Below are 19,261 nucleotides of genomic sequence, written 5' to 3'. Positions count from 1 at the left end.
CTAAATGTAAATGTAAAATACATATATTTTACACACACCCACACACACACTCATACATCTATACAAACACACACACACACACACACATACATAAATATATACATAATTTTTTTTCTGAATCTGCTGCCCAGGTGCGTGTGACACAGGGTCATGAACCTCCTCATCTGATGAGTCTGTTCAAGGGCAAACCAATGATAATTCATGCTGGAGGGACGTCCCGCAAAGATGGCCAGACCAAGCCGGCTGCCACACGCCTCTTCCACATCCGGCAGAGCACTTCTAAAGCCACTCGTGCTGTTGAGGTCAGTAGCAGTCCAGATACTGCCATACATAAATCAAAGACAAGATTCAAACGTAATACAGCTTTAAAGTCCGCATGAACCGGAAGCTGCGACCGTTACTTGTTTTGTATTGTGACACAGTTCCTAGAGAAAACGGAATATTAATATTCCGAATAACATATATGTATGTAAGTAAGTTTGACACCCAGTGGTTGAACTAGGTATTGCATTCTTGGATCAAAACAAACTCAAGTGCAGGTTGCCAGATTGACCAACAGGAGCAGGTCTCCAGCCTAAAGGCTGATTTAAGATGTGTTCTAAATAGCAGCAACGGCACGCGATACAAGGAATATTTTCAGGTGCAGTAGGTGATCTTCCACAATGTTAACAGTTTAGCATAAATCTCTGAAACACAGTCCCTCCCCTGCCGTCTAGAGCCACGTCTCCTTAAACACGAGCATAGCAAAAGCACCCTCTCTCATGTGTTAAACTAGTGCTTGTCCGGCGGTGTGCAAGCCAAACTGACATGCTATTTCAGAGTGAATATTTAGAGTTGCATGGTAAACAAGAGACTCTGCGGAATAGCGGTATTTACTTGTGTTTTGTTGTTAAACTAATTAAAATCTACATTATCGATGCAGTAAAAGGTCCCTTATTAAACTGAAAATAGTCTTATCAATCTTTCACCGGAAGATTTTAGCGGCTGAACAACACTTCTGTGAAGATATAAACCATTTGTGACAACAACATCTAACATTACATCAGCTTTGTGTGAAGCTAAAACAGTTTTAAAACAGAACATTACCTGTCTAAGAGAAATCCTTCAGCCATTGTGTCATCCTTTCTTCAGCATGGAAAGGTAACTCTAATATTGATTCAGGTTTTTAAAAACTTTTTATTCAGCAGGTTTTTACCGATCGCGTGCACGTGTGCTCTCTCTCTCTCTCGTAAACGCGCAGCACAAACAGTGGTCGACGGAGCTGCGTACAAAAGTCTGAGCAGTTGTTTAAATCTGCATTTGCTGACAGACAGTTTGGCCTACTTATGGGAAATTATGAAAGATGTCAGCCTGACTCTATTTAATTGGATGAACATTTTTTAGTTTTATGCCTCACCCCGAATATTAAAATACGTATAAATACATTTAGATCATTTACTTTAATTAGTACTATTTGAATGTGAAGAGACTTTCAACCAGCACAACAAAAAATGCTTCTGAAGACAATCACCAACAGCACCTTTAACCAACACCTTGACATGATATATTAGAAACAGCTTCTGTTTCTCACAGGTAAACAACAGAAAACTATGACTATGATCACCTCAGCTACACCTCGTGTGCTTTATTCAGTGTTAAATGCTTATAATGTGAGTTTGGATGCCATTTTACATGACATTTGGTGCCATATACTGAAAGCAGCAGCAGATCTTGAACTTTAGAACTGTGAAATAATGCAAACCAACACACATCAGTGATTCCGCATTTGATAATGTTAAAGAGGTTTAAAATATATCAATTAGATTATAAACATTACCATTTTGTGAGTGAGTGCATATTCTGTGCTTCTGAATTGCTGTTTCTGTCGTGTTTCATCTCGTGCAAACAGCCAAATTGCTTATCACTGCAAATCTTGTCAGGTAGCGTGTTGTCAGGACACGCGGTTACAATGTAACCTGCTCACCTGATGTTTACGTTCGTAATATATATTATTTGCTAATTAATAACCTCATGTGGAACTCTGAATCTGCATCTCATTTTAGAGTCTGCCACTTTTTTACTTTTTTACATTTCGGTCACAGATGCATGCTTCAAAACCTTTCTAAATGAATGAATGAAATGTGCTGGTATCCAACAAGACAACCCAGGCTGCTGAAAGATAAGATATATAAGAAAATGTGTAAAACATTTCAAAAGCAGAATATTTGACTTCAGCATTGTTTTTTAGATAAACAAGAATGTTCACTTAGCATGTTTCTTAAATATCTGCAAACATAGTATGGTATTTTTATGCTTTAGAAGAGTCAAAAACTTACATGCAATACGGTTAGAGCCCTATCATACACCCAGCACAATGTGGCACAAGGCACAACGCAATTGTTGTTTGCTAGTTTCAGCTTGGCGCAAGAGTCGTTTTGATGTGTTGCAGCATGCTGTTTAAATAGCAAATGCACTTGCGCTCATATGTGCGCCAATAGGCGTTCTGATTTAAAAAGGGAGGCGTGTTGAGGCGCATTGCTATTTTGAGAAACTATAATAGTCTGTTTTATAGACCAGAACAAAGCCGGTCTAGAGTTCAGCGCAGAGCGTGTTAGTTGTGCGCCTCGCTTACACATTGCTTAATACACACAAGATGTAAAGCAAGATGTGTTTGGATTTAACTCAGTTTTTTGAGCACACTTCGTTATTATTGTTCATTTATTCATTTGCTAGAAATTAGAACTGAATTTAGAAATAGTTTTGAAACAAATCTTTGCGCTTAACAAACAAAATTAACTATTTATAGGCTAATTGATGTCTGTGTGTACAACACGTTTCCCTATCCTCGAGAGTGAAAGTGAAAGTAGATAATGAGGAGGCTCATCTCTCATTCTCACGCTGCAGATGCTCTGTTTAACTGTTTTCTTGCTAGTGAAGCGCTCAGTTTTTCCACTTACAAAGTCGCCATGTAAATAGCTAATGCACTAGCGTATTGTTAGGACACGCGGTTACAATGTAACCTGCTCACCTGATGTTTACGTTCGTAATATATATATATATATTATTTGCTAGTTAATAACCTCATGTGGAACTCTGAATCTGCATCTTATTTTAGAGTCTGCCACTTTTTAACTTTTTTACATTTCGGTCACAGATGCATGCTTCAAAACCTTTCTAAATGAATGAATGAAATATGCTGTTATCCAACAAGACAACCCAGGCTGCTGAAAGATAAGATATATAAGAAAATGTGTAGAACATTTCAAAAGCAGAATATTTGACTTCAGCATTGTTTTTTAGATAAACAAGAATGCTCACTTAGCATGTTTCTCAAATATCTGCAAACATAGTATGGTATTTTTATGCTTTAGAAGAGTCAAAAACTTACAATACTGTTAGAGCCCTATCATACACCCAGCACAATGTGGCACAAGGCACAACGCAATTGTTGTTTGCTAGTTTCAGCTTGGCGCAAGAGTCGTTTTGATGTGTTGCAGCACGCTGTTTAAATAGCAAATGCATTTGCGCTCATATGTGCGCCAATAGGCGTTCTGATTTAAAAAGGGAGGCGTGTTGAGGCGCATTACTATTTTGAGAAACTATAATAGTCTGTTTTATAGACCAGAACAAAGCCGGTCTAGAGTCCAGCGCAGAGCGTGTTAGTTGTGCGCCTCGCTTACACATTGCTTAATACACACAAGATTTAAAGCAAGATGTGTTTGGATTTAACTCAGTTTTTTGAGCACACTTCGTTATTATTGTTCATTTATTCATTTGCTAGAAATTAAAACTGAATTTAGAAATAGTTTTGAAACAAATCTTTGCGCTTAACAAACAACATTAACTATTTATAGGCTAATTGATGTCTGTGTGTACAACACCTTTCCCTATCCTCGAGAGTGAAAGTGAAAGTAGATAATGAGGAGGCTCATCTCTCATTCTCACGCTGCAGATGCTCTGTTTAACTGTTTTCTTGCTAGTGAAGCGCTCAGTTTTTCCACTTACAAAGTCGCCATGTAAATAGCAAATGCACTAGCGTATTGTTAGGACACGCGGTTACAATGTAACCTGCTCACCTGATGTTTACGTTCGTAATATATATATATTATTTGCTAATTAATAACCTCATGTGGAACTCTGAATCTGCATCTCATTTTTAGAGTCTGCCACTTTTTAACTTTTTTACATTTCGGTTACAGATGCATGCTTCAAAACCTTTCTAAATGAATGAATGAAATGTGCTGGTATCCAACAAGACAACCCAGGCTGCTGAAAAATAAGATATATAAGAAAATGTGTAAAACATTTCAAAAGCAGAATATTTGACTTCAGCATTGTTTTTTAGATAAACAAGAATGTTCACTTAGCATGTTTCTCAAATATCTGCAAACATAGTATGGTATTTTTATGCTTTAGAAGAGTCAAAAACTTACATGTAATACGGTTAGAGCCCTATCATACACCCAGCACAATGTGGCACAAGGCACAACGCAATTGTTGTTTGCTAGTTTCAGCTTGGCGCAAGAGTCGTTTTGATGTGTTGCAGCACGCTGTTTAAATAGCAAATGCATTTGCGCTCATATGTGCGCCAATAGGCGTTCTGATTTAAAAAGGGAGGCGTGTTGAGGCGCATTGCTATTTTGAGAAACTACAATAGTCTGTTTTATAGACCAGAACAAAGCCGGTCTAGAGTCCAGCGCAGAGCGTGTTAGTTGTGCGCCTCGCTTACACATTGCTTAATACACACAAGATGTAAAGCAAGATGTGTTTGGATTTAACTCAGTTTTTTGAGCACACTTCGTTATTATTGTTCATTTATTCATTTGCTAGAAATTAGAACTGAATTTAGAAATAGTTTTGAAACAAATCTTTGCGCTTAACAAACAAAATTAACTATTTATAGGCTAATTGATATCTGTGTTTACAACACGTTTCCCTATCCTCGAGAGTGAAAGTAAAAGTAGATAATGAGGAGGCTCATCTCTCATTCTCACGCTGCAGATGCTCTGTTTAACTGTTTTCTTGCTAGTGAAGCGCTCAGTTTTTCCACTTACAAAGTCGCCATGTAAATAGCAAATGCACTAGCGTGTTGTTAGGACACGCGGTTACAATGTAACCTGCTCACCTGATGTTTACGTTCGTAATATATATATATTATTTGCTAATTAATAACCTCATGTGGAACTCTGAATCTGCATCTCATTTTTAGAGTCTGCCACTTTTTTACTTTTTTACATTTCGGTCACAGATGCACGCTTCAAAACCTTTCTTAATGAATGAATGAAATATGCTGTTATACAACAAGACAACCCAGGCTGCTGAAAGATAAGAAATATAAGAAAATGTGTAGAACATTTCAAAAGCAGAATATTTGACTTCAGCATTGTTTTTTTAGATAAACAAGAATGTTCACTTAGCATGTTTCTCAAATATTTGCAAACATTGTATGGCATTTTTATGCTTTAGAAGAGTCAAAAACTTACAATACTGTTAGGGCCCTATCATACACCCAGCACAATGTGGCACAAGGCATGACGCAATTGTTGTTTGCTAGTTTCAGCTTGGCGCAAGAGTCGTTTTGATGTGTTGCAGCACGCTGTTTAAATAGCAAATGCACTTGCGCTCATATGTGCGCCAATAGGCGTTCTGATTTAAAAAGCGAGACGTGTTGAGGCGCATTGCTATTTTGAGAAACTATAATAGTCTGTTTTATAGACCAGAACAAAGTCGGTCTAGAGTCCAGCGCAGAGCGTGTTAGTTGTGCGCCTCGCTTACACATTGATTAATACACACAAGATTTAAAGCAAGATGTGTTTGGATTTAACTCAGTTTTTTGAGCACACTTCGTTATTATTGTTCATTTATTCATTTGCTAGAAATTACAACTGAATTTAGAAATAGTTTTGAAACAAATCTTTGCGCTTTACAAACAACATTAACTATTTATAGGCTAATTGATGTCTGTGTGTACAACACCTTTCCCTATCCTCGAGAGTGAAAGTGAAAGTAGATAATGAGGAGGCTCATCTCTCATTCTCACGCTGCAGATGCTCTGTTTAACTGTTTTCTTGCTAGTGAAGCGCTCAGTTTTTCCACTTACAAAGTCGCCATGTAAATAGCAAATGTGCTATGGTGAGATGCAACTGACTCTTGAAGGGAATGAGAGATGAGACTTTGATTGGTTTATTCTCAAAACACACCTATAACTCATTAAGAAAATAAGCTCAACCCTTTTAGACCATGCGCCATGGCGCAAAGCAGGTTTTCCCGTCCTTAAATTAGCAAAAACGCGTTCTGACACACCCTGAAAGCGTTTGCGCCCTGCGTTTTGCGCTCTTCACATGGACCGTCAAAATAGAGCCCTATGTATGTAAAATCACTTTTCCTAATTTAATTTGATGTGAAACCCCTAATGGGTCAACCTATCTTTTAAATCACTCCATTTATCTTCTATTACAGGTTGAACCATCTGCAGCTAGCTTAAACACCAATGATGTGTTTGTGCTGAAGACGTCCGGAGGTGTGTTTGTGTGGAAAGGGGCAGGAGCCAGTGATGAAGAAATGGCTGCCGCTAAATATGTTGTGAGTGTGCTTGGAGGACAATCCACAGATGTGCCAGAGGGTAAAGAACCAGGTGAGTGTCGGGACAGGTTTTTATGTGTTTTATGTATATGGTGAACTCGTTTTATACGTGTCTCTGTCTTTAGAGTCATTCTGGGCGGCTTTGGGAGGGAAAAAGGACTATCAGAAATCCCCAGCTCTTCAACGTACGGTCAAACCTGCACGTCTGTTTGGCTGCTCCAATAAAACTGGCCGGCTAGTTGTAAGTGAGAGTCATGTAAAGTGTCTAAAAGATATGCACTTGCAGGCTAATATGCACTTGCAGGCTAATATGTCTTATCAAATCTGCTTCCAAACACAACACTTCAAGGCACAGCTGATAGGTTGCTGTGAGCTCAGAAGCACCTTTGTGTTTAGCACTCTTTTTTCAGATTTTAATTTAAAAGTTAAATAACAAAACATAAGAAAATAGCACTCTTCCACCTAGCCAACATTACTGAGGTAAAGCGTCTCCATTATGCTTGTCTTGTTTAATGTTGGTTACTAGGTTACCAATACTACAGTCAGCTGCTCTAACAACTAGGAGGAAATACACCTAATATGGGATTTTTGGGATTATTTTGGGATGATTTGGGATTTTTTTTATTTGCTTTTTGATAGATTTACTGATTTTAGTAGACAAAATAGTAGTCAAGTGAGAAATTTCAGACACAGTGACTGAGAAGAAAGCTGTAGTTTGTAGATGCGATGATGTCATGAAATATGAAGAGCTTGTCTTGGTCTTTCTCTCAGGTTGAGGAGGTTCCTGGAGATTTCACTCAGTCAGATCTGGCCACCGATGATGTCATGTTGCTTGACACCTGGGATCAGGTGAGTTGACACGCAGTATGTCTTCCACAGTATGAGCAGTGGTTCTCAAACATGGGGGCTGGGGCGAGGAAACGATCAAGAGACTTCGAAAATAAGACTAAACAGGCTTTATTTTTATTTATATCTTTCAATTGCGTCCTTTTAGACATAAATATTGTGGAAAAAAATCTGTTAAGGGAATTTCTTTATTGATTTATTCATTCATTCATTTTCTTGTCGGCTTAGTCCTTTTATTAATCCGGGGTCGCCACAGCGGAATGAACCACCAACTTATCCAGCAAGTTTTTATGCAGCGGATGCCCTTCCAGCCGCAACCCATCTCTGGAAAACGTCCACACACACATTCACACACACACTCATACACTACGAACAATTTAGCCTACCCAATTCACCTGTACCGCATGTCTTTGGACTGTGGGGGAAACCGGAGCACCCGGAGGAAACCCACGCAAACGCAGGGAGAACATGCAAACTCCACACAACGCCAACTGAGCCGAGGCTTGAACCAACGACCCAGCGACCTTCTTGCTGTGAGGCGACAGCACTGGTTCACCTTGCCTTTATTGATTTAAATTAATACAATTTCTTTGATAAATATACATTTTTTTATTTATGTCAATCTTTAATAAAATTAAGTGAAAATTAATTAAAACCTTTATTATTTCATAGTTAAAAACAAATAGAACGGTATGTAGAGGTAAACCAAAAAGAAATAAAATAATAAAATGATAAAATAATTTTGAATGTAGGGTCACACTTTATTTTGATGGTCCGTTTGTTGAATATAAGGGCCTACTCACACTATGCCATCCGTACCGTGCCCAGGCCCGTTTCCCGGATCGTTTGAGAAGTGTGAGTGCGCTGAATCGGGCTCAAGCACGGTTCACTTGGCCGGCCCTGGCCCGGTTGGAAGAGGTGTGCCTGAGCGCGGTACACTTGGGCTTTGGCGCGGTACGCTTGTGTGTGAGCGCAAAACGCGCCAAAGCCCGAAACCGAAAGCGAGACGTGACTTTAAGGGGCTGTTTAATATGGATTTATTAATCATTCTTACTGTTCAGTGATCGCAAACTGCCGTAGTTTATTAAAGACGAGAACTCCTCACAGCATGACAGCTGTGCGCCTTCAGCAGACCTCCTCATTCCTGCAGCACGAGAGCTTTATGATCGTTTACGAGCGCCAAAAGTGGCGGATCTGTTCGGTGAAATATCTGACTGCGTGTCACCGCATCCCTAAGGACTGTTTGGCGAAATTTTTGACTGCATGTCAATGCATGACAAACGACTGAAAGGATATAACTAGAGAACTCTCCACTGTGCTACTGGTTGAGAGCGTATGGCAAGCCGTTTTAGCATTTAAACCTTGTTCTGACTATCCATAAATATATTTAGAGATATAATTATATTTTGACTAGTCATAATTATAATTCGACTAGTCAGAATGACAATTAGAGATATCTGCAATTACAATTGTACAAGTACGAAATCAGATTGGAGATATCTGCAAATATATTATGACTAGTCATATTCCTCCATTGACTTCCATTGAAAAATATTTGCAGATATCTCTAAATGAGTTTTGAATCTGCAAAAATCCAATTCAAGATATCTACAACTGTAATTCGACTATTAGTAAATTAATTAGAGATATCTTCAAATATATTTGTAAATATCTCTAAATATGACGAATTAAAGACATCTCCAAATGTATTATGTCTAGTAAAAACTCAGTTAGAGATATCTCTAATTACAATTGTGACTAGTCAAAACTCATTTAGAGATATCTGCAAATATTTTTCAATGGAAGTCAATGGAGGAATATGACTAGTCATAATATATTTGCAGATATCTCCAATCTGATTTCGTACTTGTACAATTGTAATTGCAGATATCTCTAATTGTCATTCTGACTAGTCGAATTATAATTATGACTAGTCAAAATATAATTAGAGATATCTCTAAATATATTTATGGAGTCAGAACAAAGATTTAAATGCTAAAAAGGCTTGCCATAGAGAGCGCTTCTGAACAGTGCAGCAGCGATGACGTAAGCGTGCCGAGGCCCGATATGGTGTGAGCGCGGGCCGTCGGGGGAGACGGAAGGGGGGACAAGCGTGCTTTGGCCCGGTTCGAGGCAACTGTACCTAGTGTGAGTACGGCCTAAGTTACATTGCATCTGCATGCCAGTTAATTCTCATTAGATCATAAGTAGACTGTTGGGTTGGGGTTAGTGTACAGTAAGTTGACATGTTCTTGCAAAGTTTCTTATAGTCAGTTAAATGTCCGAAGGAGCACTATCAACAGATATTAAGCTACTAATACTCAAATGGACCATCAAAATAAAGTGTTACCGAATGTAGTCATTGTAATTATTATATTATCTTAAAACTACGTTTGCAGCAAGTTTCTTTTTTGTTTAGGGGTAAAAAGGCACTTTAGGAAAAGCCGAACTTTGAAAAATTTAATTGAAACTGAAACTTTAAATTACATTTTGGCCTGATTTAGTTTGAAATTAATCACACCCATTTGTTCTTCACTTCTACTACCAATCTGTATTCGGGCCTTTTGTTTAACATTACATGGGAGCTCCTGGATAATGAGGGGTCTTGGAGTCAAACAGGTTGAGAACCACTAGTTTAGACTAGCTTTTAGTACTTGTAGCTATTGGCTGATAATGCTAAAAGACTGTCTCTCTTTCTAGATCTTTCTTTGGATTGGTAATGAAGCCAATGAAGTCGAAAAAACTGGGTCACCAAAAATCGGTAAGTGACAAAGTTGTTCTACTAAATGAATTTCATACAAAACTATTTTAACATGTTTTTCTCTGTAGAGAAACATATTTTTTCTGGTCTTTTTTAAAACCTAAAATTCAGTCTTTTTTTTGTTTGTTTTTTGTTAAATGCCTAAAAAAATATTTTTATTCTACAGTAAAAACTAAAGAAAGCCTAATGGTGGTGAAAGCTTTGTTTATAGCCAAACCATAGCTATGTTATCCTAATGATTAAATAGACAGCTCACAAAATGTGTAAGAATCATAAACTTTTGTTGGACGCAGAGGTTATTTTCTGCATTAAATCCGAAGCCAGTGGAAAAATCCTGTTGGCTTTTTGTTGAGAAAACCAGAGTGATGCTGATTTCCAGTTGGCCTACAAACATACAGCTGAATGATTAGACCTCTTTTATACATTTGTATACCTTTTCAAATATTTCCCAAGTGATGTTTAACAAAGTATATATATATATATATATATATATATATATATATATATATATATATATATATATATATATATATATATATATATATATATTAGGGCTGTAACGATACACGATATGAAATCGAAATCGCGACACTCAGATCTACGATCCTGTGTCGCGGTGTGATAAGGGAGAATCGCGACACACCCCATGACCACCTTTCCAATAACGTCACGCGTGCCTGCAAAAGTTGAGCTAGTTGAAGAAGAACGTGAGGAAACACTTTTTTTCGCTCGACATTACGAGCACTGCTCCGTTTAAGCCCACGCAATAAGCGTTTAGCCGGGAGAGCTCGCACGGAGCTCTTAGTAAGGGACCGTCTGAATGTGTCAGGAATATCAAAAACAAAACCAACGTAACCCCGCTTGACAACAGCAGAAACATTGCCAATGCTGTCAAAGCATTGTTGTTAATGTGGCTGCGCAGAGAGGGATGAGCGTTCACCAGATGCCCCGACTCCTCTGCAGAGGAAACTTTTCTGTAACCGTGCTGTGCACTTTCTGTTTGAACCTTTGGGAGTTAACGTTACGTGCTGACTGACAGGTGCGCGATGCGTGAGGCCAGGAAACAGGACGAAGCTTCAGTTAAGATGAACACAGTTTCTATAGTTATACTTTATTTATAGATAAAGGTATATGGCTCTGTATATAATCACTCTATCTTGCTGGAGTTTATAGCAGTTTCGCTTTACTTCAGGACGCATTAACACCGCTCTGAAGGTCTAATTGCTGTTTTAAGTTATCCACCGCTGTATGAATGTACAAATCTTGAATATCACAATATTATTAAATATTACAATTGTAACAACACAGACAGCAACACTTATGCACAATCGATACCCAGCTGATTCAGTCGTTTCATAAGAGGGCCGCGCTTCCTCTCTTCTTTTTTCCTTGTCAACATAAAGGCAGTGAGGTGCGCCTTGTTTTCGGCTAATAAAGCATGTATGCACATTAATGCAATAGCATATTTAAACAACAAAACTGTTTACAAAAAGTCTACATATGCGCGCGTTGTTGTTGTCTTTTCAGTACTTGAACTGCGAGGGAGAGAGAGGAAACCATCAGGACATATTCTTTAAAATAAAGATTTCTATTAAAAATGTAAAAGGTTTTGTTATTATAATAATAACAGCGGGGCATTAAATAGATGCATATTTTCCGTGGAGCGGGCAATTTAAGGAAGTCTGCGATATTTATTTGACGGAAGAAAAAACATGATTGGAAAAAAACAGCCTATGCCGGTTATTAAAAAGAATCAGTCAGTATTTTCGTTTTGTAATATAAATTAATTATTTAAATGAAAATAATTTAGGGCAGTCCTATTTATTTTATTCATTTTATTTAGATTATTCTGCTCTTCTGTGCTAAACACTGCAGGTGCGTGAAGACGCTCTGTTGTTATGTTCCGTTATTAATATGCTAGCATTTAAAAATAAATCAGTAGCCTATTTTAAAATGCAATATTTAATGTGTCAGACACAAAATAGACATGTCAATTTATTTAATATAAAATTAATAGTAATCTCACCAGTTAACTGTTAACCGATTAATGAGCGGCGGTTGTCAGTTAGCAAAATTAACCGAAATGAGCATCCCTAGTAGCTATTTAATTTACTTTTTCTATGTAAGAGAACTTGATTGAAAAAGAATTGTCAACATGCTTGAACCATCTACACAATGGAGTTCAGTTCTGTTTGGTTTTTCAACAGTATTTTGTTATAAAGAAAACAAAAGTGATATAGCTTTGGCTATTTATTTTATATATGGCTATTTATATTGTTAATAATTTGCATAGTTAATATTGTTCTTTGATGTTTAGTTTATAAAGATTTTTCGAATGTTATTTAATAATAAATAGTTTTAAAAATCTTTTTTTTCCCACCCCACACGAAAAAAAAAAATCGTGACACGAACCGAATCGTGGGTCAAAAATCGTGATACGAACCGAATCGTGGGTTTGGTGTATTGTTACAGCCCTACTATATATATATATATATATATATATATATATATATATATATATATATATATATATATATATATATATACTTACAGAACAAACCACTGCTGTCCAATGACCTGCCTATTTAACCAAGTTAAGCCTTTATATTGCAGTGCACAGACTAGTAATTTGCTAAATATTAAGTAAACTATAATGTGATCATGACAAAGACAAATAACATGAGTCATTAAAACTTTACTGATTTAAAATGTGTTGAAAAAAGTCTCTCCTTTAAACAGCACTTGGGAAAAGAATTCAAATTTTACAAGAGCATTTTGCAATTTGCAAGAATTTTGCCTTTAAATGTACAGTTGAAGTCAGAATTATCAGCCCCCCGTTTATGTTTTTACCCAATTTCTGTTTAACGGAGAGCAGATTTTTTCAACACATTTCTAAACATAATAGTTTTAATAACTCATTTCTAATAACTGATTTATTTTATCTTTGCCATGATGACAGTAAATTATATTTAACTAGATATTTTTCAAGACACTTCTATACAGCTTTTAAAGGCTTAAATAGGGTAATTAGGGTGAAATTTAAAGGCTTAAATAGGGTAATTAGGGTGAAATTTAAAGGCTTAAATAGGGTAATTAGGCAAGTTATTGTGTTAGTAAACACATCCCACTGTAAAAAGTGATTACCTAAAAAATGTGAGTAAAACCTATTGTAACTGGCCACTTTTAAGATTTATTTTTTAAAATTTTATGCTATTAGTTGTGTTTACTCCCTTTTATAGGTAAATAACCATATTGTAAGTTGAGACCATTGTTTCAAACAACTTAAAATGTCAACACTGCAAAAAAAGCATTTCTTAGATTTTTTGTCTTTTTTCTAGTCCAAATATCCAAAAATCCTTATATCAAAAAGCATTTTCTAGGCAAGCAAAACATATTTTCTTGTTTTAAGAAATAATATGCCAAAATTAAGAGAGTTTTTCCTTAGAACAAGCAAAATAATCTGCCAATGGGGTAAGCAAATTAATCTTGTTTTTCCTTTTGACTTAAGATTAATTTGCTAACCTCTTTGGCAGATTATTTAGCTTGTTTTAAGAAAAAACTACTTTAATTTTGACATATTATTTCCTAAAACAAGACAGTATGTTTTGCTTGTCTAGAAAATTCTTCTTGATTTGAGAATTTTTTGATATTTTGATTAGAATCAAGACAAAACATTAAGAAGGAAAATAATTTTTTTTTGCAGTGAATAAAAGTCACAGAATTAAAGGGACGACACTGAAAATGGTCAGGGCAGAGATCAAGCTCCCCTAATGCAACTTAAATCCATGAATAAGGAGAAAGTCTAGTAGAATCCAACTGTTAATTAACAGATATGTTAACAGTCTAGCTCTCTATACACTGTAAAAAAAATACTGGGTTTTACACAATTGCTTCAAGTTGTCCCAACATGGTCACACTTTACAATAAGGTTCATTAGTTAATGTTAGGTAATGCATTTACTAACATGAACAAACAATGAACAATACATTTACTACAGTATTTATTCATGTTAATTAACGTTAGTTAATGAAAATACAGTTGTTCACTGTTAGCTCATGTTAACTCAGGGTGCGTTAACTAATGTTAACAAGCATGGACTTGAATGTTAATAATGCATTAGTAAATGTTCCATTATGATTAATAAATGCTGTACATGTGTTGTTCATGATTAGTTCATGTTAGTAAATGCATTAACTAATGAACCTTATTGTAAAGTGTTACCCCCAACAGAAATTAAACAAAGTTAACGTTAAATCATTTTTACAAATTTAAGTGGATTGAACATAAAACAATTAAGTTGTCCCAAAAAAACCTCAAGAACTGTGCAATTGACCAAGCATTACAAGTGATTTTTAAGTATATTGTGTAAAGTATCTGCATACTGAGTATGTGTTCTGTGTTTAGCTAAAGATTATGTGGAGTCTGATCCCGCTGGCCGTTGCGGGCTGGCCATTACTACCATAAAGCAGGGGTCCGAGCCTCCAACCTTCACCGGGTGGTTCCACGCGTGGAATGCAAACCTGTGGGAGACCGACGCTCTGGCCAAAATCCAGGCTCGCTTTTGAACCCAGTACTGCGTCCTTGTCTTTTCGTATACAAGCACTTCCTGTTCCTGTGCCATGAATTGCAGCTTTCTTTCAGATTGTTGAACTGCCCGTCTCACTTTAAGGTGCACTTTGTATTTTTGGGGGGCTTTACATTCTTGTTTGCCAAAAATGGTAGTGGGCATCGGATGTAACTAGTATGGATGTAACTTGCCATCATAGAAATGAAATCAAATAGCTTATTTAGTTCTCGTCAAACAAACAGTTTATATTTTAAAAGAGAGAAAATTAAGTTTTTTTTTTTTAAGTTAGTCTATTTAACTACAGTTTTATTGAGCATAAAGTCATATAAAATGGATTTTTAGTTGTGTACTTAAAGATCTGGCTGTGAGAATTGTCATTTTTTAAAATGCACTTATAATAGTAAATTAAAGTCGCCCTATGATGCCCTTGTGATTTTGCTGAAAGTCTTTTGACTATTTATTTGGTTTCTCTGATTTTTAAAACCTGTTTACATGTTAGTAAAATTTCTTTTTCTTTCTTTCTTTCTTTCTTTCTTTCTTTCTTTCTTTCTTTCTTTCTTTCTTTTTTTTTTTACACACAAGCCACTGATATGTTTCCAGCTTGTACTTTGATGTTATGTTAAATAAATTTTGAGTTGGTTTTGCTGTACATTTATCTTATTTTTATACACACAAACTTAACAAGATTATACAGCGTTTTTTTCCCCCACAAAGATTCTTTCAGTTAATCAAAGGCATAAAAAGTGTATTTAAAATAAAGTTTCCGCTGAAATATTAAACTGTCAACAAGAAACATTTATCATTAAATCATAATATCAAAATATTTCCTCAAGGTTCACTTGACACTGAAGAAATACTGAAAATTCAGCATAAATGATATTAAATTAGAAGCCAGCTATTTTATATTAATAGTTCACCTTTGTGAGCAGAAGACACTTTTAAAATCTTTTTACAAATTTGACCTACTCCAAAAGTGGTGAAAGATTTAGTAAAAGATGCCATAGAACGAACATCTATAGATATACCCTAAAGCTAAATATTTAGAGTTCAGTATATGGAAATGGTATTCTGTGAGCCTCAAACACTATCATTTCCTTCTTAAAAATCCTACTCAGAACAAATTTACATTGGGTCATTAATATGAATGGGCCCATGCAGCGTTTGATTGGCGAAAACCCCTCATTTTGAAATTATCTAAGCTTGTATTTCTCTTACTATATAGAACTTTTTCATGGCTGCTGCATGGAGGGCGCCATAGCGACCAGCGTCTTCCGGTAGAATGCTAAAAACTTCCGTTCACAGCGTGTGCAACTGGTAATTTGCGCTCCGAAAATGGGTTTCAATAACGTTTTTAATGGATAACAGAGTGTTTTTGTGACACAACTTAGAAATGTGTCTGTTAAAGGCACTATAATCTGTCACATGTGGTTCAAGCGCGTCAGAAATACGAGAAAAACGTTCTCCTAGTTCATGTGTCTGCCGTCAGAATACAGTGTGTGTGCGTTCCCGGCCTGTCAGCTGTTAGCTCAGCGGCTCTTTAACACACATACACACACACACAGAGAGAGAGAGAGAGCAAACCAGAGTACTGGCATGAAACTTAACAGGTATGAAAGTCGTGCAATTTACAAAAATGACCAATAAAAGTCTGTTATTGATCCTCTGCTGGCTGATTTGCTGTTCATTCTAATCGCGAGCCGTTTGTGTTTTATTTCGTGTGTTGTTTTTACCACGGTTTGTGTTTTTCTGTCATTTCGAAATGACACTAGCCTATATTTTCACTTTGTCACAGTTATTAAATCAGTGTGTCAGTGGCACAGTACAGGCTACGTGTGTGTGTCAAACATTTTGGTGAATTACATTTGTTTGGGCTGGTTATATATTTGAAATAAAGAGAAAATGTTGACTTTAGCGATGACGAGGATTCATTTAAACTGCAGAAGATGCCGTCTGACAACGAGGGGAAAATGCCTCACAGCATCTGTTTTCCATCCTATTAGATCGCATTTCTTTAAATGATCAGTCCAAGAGATGGTGCTGATGGACAACAGAATTAGTTCAAAGAGGCTAAAAGCAGGTAAAATAGATTAAAACTATCGTTTCAAAGCTGTCCAAATGTGACTGTTTACACGCATCAGCTGGTCTATATATATATATATATATATATATATATATATATATATATATATATATATATATATATATATATATATATATATATATATATATGTGGGACTCTTATTTTATTTTGAAAACGAGCAAGTAGTATTGTGAAGCAGGCAACCATGCATGACCACAAAGTGTTTATAGCTTGTTAGAATGCAAAATGCAGGATATACGGATTAAATATGTATTCAATGCCACCATGAAGAGGCATAAGGCCTGTCTAAATGTCTGCTATGTTAAGCCCTGCTCACACTGTGAGATTTCAGCCATGATTTTATTATCTGAGATAAATTTGGGACATCCTAAAAGATTCCTGAAATCCTAGGCTAAAATCGGTGATCTTTGATTGTTGGTTTGACATGTTCACAGAACAACAGCTGCTTAATGCCCATTTAGATCAGATTTATTCTCCGATGAAGTTCTGGTAGTTGTATGAAGTATGTGTGTGTGTTAGATTCAAGCCCTGACATGAGCTGCTGGGGCTTCAGATCAGAGCTCATTAATATTCACATTTTCCAAATATGGTCAAAACCAACCATGCCATATTAGGACCAGAGGAGTTCTGCACTTCCACCACATACCTTCTATGTAGATATCAGAGAACAGTTTAACATAATATGTTGTATTAATGCATTATGGCTTCTTTAAAGTATTTAATTTGTCTTTCATTTATTCCATCTACCATTCCATTCCATTTATTCCCTCAGTGTTTATTTAAATTAGGATCCCAGTGAACATATCGCTATGTTTATCTGTTACACCTTCAGTTAGACTTTAAACAGCATCACGTGATGATAAAGTCATGATGAGTCACAGTCCAACATGACTAGATCTCACTTTAGACAATGCTGATCTTCTCTTTGCTTTAATTATTTAGTTATTTTTCGGTTTTCTCTAAACTAACAAAATCTGCTTGAGTGACACATCTTGCCACAAAAACCAAGCCTTTCTGACACCGCCATCTTCCTTCAACCCATTTTAACAGCAGTATGATGACTCCTGACCTGTGTTGTTCTCTGGGGATCCACAGCTCAGACTTTATATGTGAAAATGTTTCTCAGGGAAGCTCCTAGGGCTGCTACTTTGAAAAACCGACCAGATAAAAAATGTCTGACCAATGTAACCTTCAGGTAATTACAATATATATATATATATATATATATATATATATACAAATTCAAAACAAATATGCAGTTATGCAGTTGAAATCAGAATTATTAAACCCCCCTTTGAAATGTTTTAATTCAAATAATGTTTAACAGAGCAAGGAAATTTTCGCAGTATGTTTGATAATATTTTTTCCTCTGGAGAAAGTCTTATTTAAATTATTTCGGCTAGAATAAAAGCACTTTTTATTTTTTAAAAAGCCATTTTAAGATCAAAATTATTAGCACCTTTAAGCTATTTATTTTTTCGATAGTCTAAAGAAACCCATCGTTATACAATGACTTGCTTAATTACCCTAACCTGCCTAGTTAACCTCATTAATCTAGTCAAGCCTTTAAATGTCACTTTGAGCTGTATAGAAGCGCCTTGAAAATATGTAGTCGAATATTATTTACAGTTGGCATTTCTGTGTGGAGTTTGCATGTTCTCTCCATGTTCACGTGGGTTTTCTCCGGGTGCTCCGGTTTCCCCCACAGTCCAAAGACATGCGGTATAGGGGAATCGGATAAGCTTATTCTGCTGTGGTGACCCCAAATTAATAAGAGGACTACGCCGAAAAAGAAAATGAATGAAGGAATAACCTATCATGTTTAGAAATGTGTTGAAAAAACCTTCTCAGAAACTAGGGGAAAAAATAAATACGGGGCAAATTATTCAGGGGGTTTAATAATTCTGCAACAGTATATATATATATATATATATATATATATATATATATATATATATATATATATATATATATATATATATATATATATATATATATATATATTTATTAGGGATGTAACGGTATCAGAATTTCCCGGTACGGTAATACCTCGGTATGAATGTCACGGTACGGTATTTATTGAATCATTTACAGGAAAAAACAAAACTTATGAAAATACTCCAAAAAAGTGCCAAAAGTGTCAATGACATACAAATTAGCCATCTATCTGTAAGCTTTGAAACAGGAACTTCAATTTTAATAACAAAAAAATATTAAACCATGTAAAAAAATAAAGTTTCAATTTAGTAGTGTTGAAAACTCATCACATTCAACATTTAATCACTCACTCACTTAGATAGAGATGGGTTTAAAGGAAAATTATCATATAAATATAATCTGGTAAAAGCTGGTATCTCTGGGTATTTACAATATCCCCTGCAACAGAAAAAAACCCTCTCATTTGGGACTGAGGTTTCTGGGACAA

At 35.9% G+C, this 19,261-nt stretch overlaps 1 protein-coding gene across 3 annotated transcripts in view; it reads left to right on the top strand.

The window, feature by feature from the left end:
• The window catches only part of scinlb (scinderin like b), a 63,980-nt gene extending 48,596 nt beyond the window's left edge, over positions 1 to 15,384 (top strand). For 2 of the 3 annotated variants that reach the window (NM_213090.2, XM_087239155.1), the window contains 6 exon segments: positions 132 to 302; positions 6,439 to 6,613; positions 6,687 to 6,802; positions 7,333 to 7,410; positions 10,108 to 10,168; positions 14,573 to 15,384. In NM_213090.2, the coding sequence (NP_998255.2) occupies positions 132 to 302; positions 6,439 to 6,613; positions 6,687 to 6,802; positions 7,333 to 7,410; positions 10,108 to 10,168; positions 14,573 to 14,733 (762 nt within the window). In that variant the 3' untranslated portion in view covers positions 14,734 to 15,384. 3 annotated transcript variants of the gene reach the window in all.
• Positions 15,385 to 19,261: the final 3,877 nt, after the last annotated feature.

The sequence above is a fragment of the Danio rerio genome, chromosome 2 (genome assembly GCF_052040795.2).
Source record: "Danio rerio strain M-AB ecotype USA chromosome 2, GRCz13ab, whole genome shotgun sequence".
NCBI lineage: Eukaryota > Metazoa > Chordata > Actinopteri > Cypriniformes > Danionidae > Danio > Danio rerio.
This window is presented reverse-complemented; position numbering and strand designations above follow the sequence as displayed.